Source organism: Nanorana parkeri, unplaced genomic scaffold (assembly GCF_000935625.1).
Source record: "Nanorana parkeri isolate BGI_ZX_2015 unplaced genomic scaffold, ASM93562v1 scaffold3912, whole genome shotgun sequence".
In the NCBI taxonomy this organism is placed as follows: domain Eukaryota; kingdom Metazoa; phylum Chordata; class Amphibia; order Anura; family Dicroglossidae; genus Nanorana; species Nanorana parkeri.
This window is the reverse complement of record NW_017310179.1, coordinates 16838-20485: the sequence shown is the minus strand read 5'-3', so window position 1 is coordinate 20485 and position 3648 is coordinate 16838. Positions and strand designations below refer to the sequence as shown.

At 57.4% G+C, this 3648-nt stretch overlaps 1 protein-coding gene across 1 annotated transcript; it reads left to right on the top strand.

Annotated features, from left to right (window-relative positions):
• Positions 1-2148: 2148 nt before the first annotated feature.
• BOLA1 (bolA family member 1) lies at positions 2149-2537 on the top strand. Its single transcript, XM_018575427.1, is given in 2 exon segments — positions 2149-2444; positions 2446-2537. Coding segments are annotated over 2 exon segments (318 nt in total). The 5' UTR covers positions 2149-2205; the 3' UTR covers positions 2525-2537.
• The last annotated feature ends 1111 nt before the right edge of the window (positions 2538-3648 follow it).

Below are 3648 nucleotides of genomic sequence, written 5' to 3'. Positions count from 1 at the left end.
ATCCAAAGTAATAGGAAAATAATAATAATAACTTTGTTCTCTCCGTGTATCCGTATATATATAACTATGACAAGCCCGCCCCCCAGTGGTCAGATGTGATATGACAGTCAGTGATAATGACGCGGTTATTTCTCCTCAGTTTTCTCTCTGTCACAAGCTGCTTACGCTTCATTATCAGAGGGAGACATTCTCCGAAGTCGCAGCTCTAAAATAATTCCTCTTTCTTCATTAGCAGTGGTCAGTAAAGTGGACGGGGGTCGCGCTCCCCCGGTGCATGCTGGGAGATGTAGTTTCTTGAGCCGCCCGTGCTGGCGGTGGAGGCGGGGGCGGAGACTACACTTCCCAGGTGGCAGTGCGCGCTCCTCCTGGCAGGCAGCGAGGACGGAAGTGTGCGGTGAGTATAGGGGGGGTTAATACTCTTTATTATCGTTCACTGTACCCCTATAATTATCATGTCAGGACCGGGCTGTGGGGTCACCTGTCCCTGTTATAATTAGGATCGATGTCCTTGGGAATGCCCCCAATTCCTGAGCTGGGGTCACCGGGACAATGCAGGACTCCTGCCTTTCATGTCCATCCTTCTGACAAGGAGCAAGCATGCAGCCAGTGAAATCCTGACCTGCCTGTTTGTTTCGGGTCAGGATGGGGTCCATTGTGATGTCATGGTGGGGTCTCCTGGTCTGTCAGTCTAGGTGTGATGTCATGGTGGGGGTCTCCTGGTCTGTCGGTCAAGGTGTGATGTCATGGTGGGGTCTCCTGGTCTGTCAGTCTAGGTGTGATGTCATGGTGGGGTCTCCTGGTCTGTCGGTCAAGGTATGATGTCATGGTGGAGTCTCCTGGTCTGTCAGTCTAGGTGTGATGTCATGGTGGGGCCTCCTGGTCCGTCGGTCAAGGTGTGATGTCATGGTGGGGCCTCCTGGTCCGTCGGTCAAGGTGTGATGTCATGGTGGGGCCTCCTGGTCCGTCGGTCAAGGTGTGATGTCATGGTGGGGCCTCCTGGTCCGTCGGTCAAGGTGTGATGTCATGGTGGGGCCTCCTGGTCCGTCGGTCAAGGTGTGATGTCATGGTGGGGCCTCCTGGTCCGTCGGTCAAGGTGTGATGTCATGGTGGGGCCTCCTGGTCCGTCGGTCAAGGTGTGATGTCATGGTGGGGCCTCCTGGTCCGTCGGTCAAGGTGTGATGTCATGGTGGGGCCTCCTGGTCCGTCGGTCAAGGTGTGATGTCATGGTGGGGCCTCCTGGTCCGTCGGTCAAGGTGTGATGTCATGGTGGGGCCTCCTGGTCCGTCGGTCAAGGTGTGATGTCATGGTGGGGCCTCCTGGTCCGTCGGTCAAGGTGTGATGTCATGGTGGGGCCTCCTGGTCCGTCGGTCAAGGTGTGATGTCATGGTGGGGCCTCCTGGTCCGTCGGTCAAGGTGTGATGTCATGGTGGGGCCTCCTGGTCCGTCGGTCAAGGTGTGATGTCATGGTGGGGCCTCCTGGTCCGTCGGTCAAGGTGTGATGTCATGGTGGGGCCTCCTGGTCCGTCGGTCAAGGTGTGATGTCATGGTGGGGCCTCCTGGTCCGTCGGTCAAGGTGTGATGTCATGGTGGGGCCTCCTGGTCCGTCGGTCAAGGTGTGATGTCATGGTGGGGCCTCCTGGTCCGTCGGTCAAGGTGTGATGTCATGGTGGGGCCTCCTGGTCCGTCGGTCAAGGTGTGATGTCATGGTGGGGCCTCCTGGTCCGTCGGTCAAGGTGTGATGTCATGGTGGGGCCTCCTGGTCCGTCGGTCAAGGTGTGATGTCATGGTGGGGCCTCCTGGTCCGTCGGTCAAGGTGTGATGTCATGGTGGGGCCTCCTGGTCCGTCGGTCAAGGTGTGATGTCATGGTGGGGCCTCCTGGTCCGTCGGTCAAGGTGTGATGTCATGGTGGGGCCTCCTGGTCTGTCAGTCTAGGTGTGATGTCACGGTGGGTGGGACAGACCAGGAGTCTGAGGGGCCCAGGTCCTCACCCTACCGCCAGTGTAATTCTGACCTTTGTGCACATGGAATTGGAAGAAACATTCGGATACATTTCAGTTACAATGATACATTTGTGTCTCTCTTCCAGGCCTATCACGGATCTGATGCTTTCCTTGAGGCTCCTCCCATCTTGCCGACTCCTCCCATCTTGCCGGCTCTTCCCGTCTCTCTTGACATCATCGAGATATTCCACACCGCGGCACACAATGGAGAAGCCGGTGGAAGCTTCCATCAGGTCCAAGCTGACTCAGAACCTGGAGCCGTGCCACCTCGAGGTCCACAACGAGAGCCACATGCACGCCGTGGCCCCGGGGTCGGAGACGCACTTTAAGGTGGTGGTGGTAGCCGAGGAGTTCAGTGGGAAGTCGCTCATACAGAGGCACAGGCTGGTCAACGACTTGCTGAAGGAGGAGCTTGCCGGCCCCGTCCATGCTCTGTCTATCCAAGCCTGCCGTCACCGAGAGCCCTGCGTGTATGGGGGGCTCCAAACATGACCCCCACATGAGCAAGAAACTGAGTCCCTGAGCCGGGGACACAGGGGAATGACGCTGTGACACAGCCGGACCTCGGCCCCCATGTCTGCGTCACCTGATAACCCCCGAGACTCTGATTTCTGAGCCCGCAGTCTTCTGACGTGTGTGGCCCTTCTGGGGGGCGCCTCCTGATCCCCTTTATTCTTCCTCCGCTTAAAGGACAATTGTTCTCCCTGTTCCCTTTCCTTCCTTCCATCTCACCTCCCTACTTTCTCCCTTCCTTCCTGTCCTTCTTCATTCTCTTCTTCCTCCCTTCACTCCCCACTCCCGCTTTCCTTCCCTCCTTCCTCCCTTACCTTCTTCCTCCCTTTCCTCCCCCCCTTCCTCTCTCCCTTCACTCCCCCCTCCTTTCTCCCTTCGCTCCTCCACTTCCTTCCCTTACTCCTTTCACCCTTTACTCTCCCCTCCCCCCCGCTCTCCCTTCCTCCCATTGCTTTCCTCCTCTCCTCTCTCTTACCTTCTTCCTCCCTTTGCTCCTCCCCTTCCTCTCTCCCTTCCTCCCCCCCTTCCTTCCTCTCTCCCTTCCTCCCTTTGCTCCTCCCCTTCCTTCACTCCTTCCACCCTTTCCCCCCTTCCCCCCTTTCCTCCCTTCCTTCCTCTCTCCCTTCCTCCCTTTGCTCCTCCCCTTCCTCTCTCCCTTCCTCCCCCCCTTCCTTCCTCTCTCCCTTCCTCCCTTTGCTCCTCCCCTTCCTCTCTCCCTTCCTCCCCCCCTTCCTTCCTCTCTCCCTTCCTCCCTTTGCTCCTCCCCTTCCTTCCTCTCTCCCTTTGCTCCTCCCCTTCCTCTCTGCCTTCCTCCCCCCCTTCCTTCCTCTCTCCCTTCCTCCCCTCCCTTCCGCAGTGTAAAGCCTGGACACAGCGTGCGGAAGAATTGGATGTGGGGGAGACGGCGAGTGATATCAAACGACCAGTTGTCAGTATAACAGGAAGTGAGGGGGGGAAATGTTCCATTGGAGACAACTGATTTGGTGACAGCTGTCTAAAGGGGACCCCTCACCCCCCCACACACTTCCTGTTGTGTCTCAGGGACAGGAAGAGGAAAGGATCTACCAAATGAGACACTGACAGCTGACGGAGGGGAACTGACTGTTGTTTATCCCCCAAAAAAGTCTACAGATG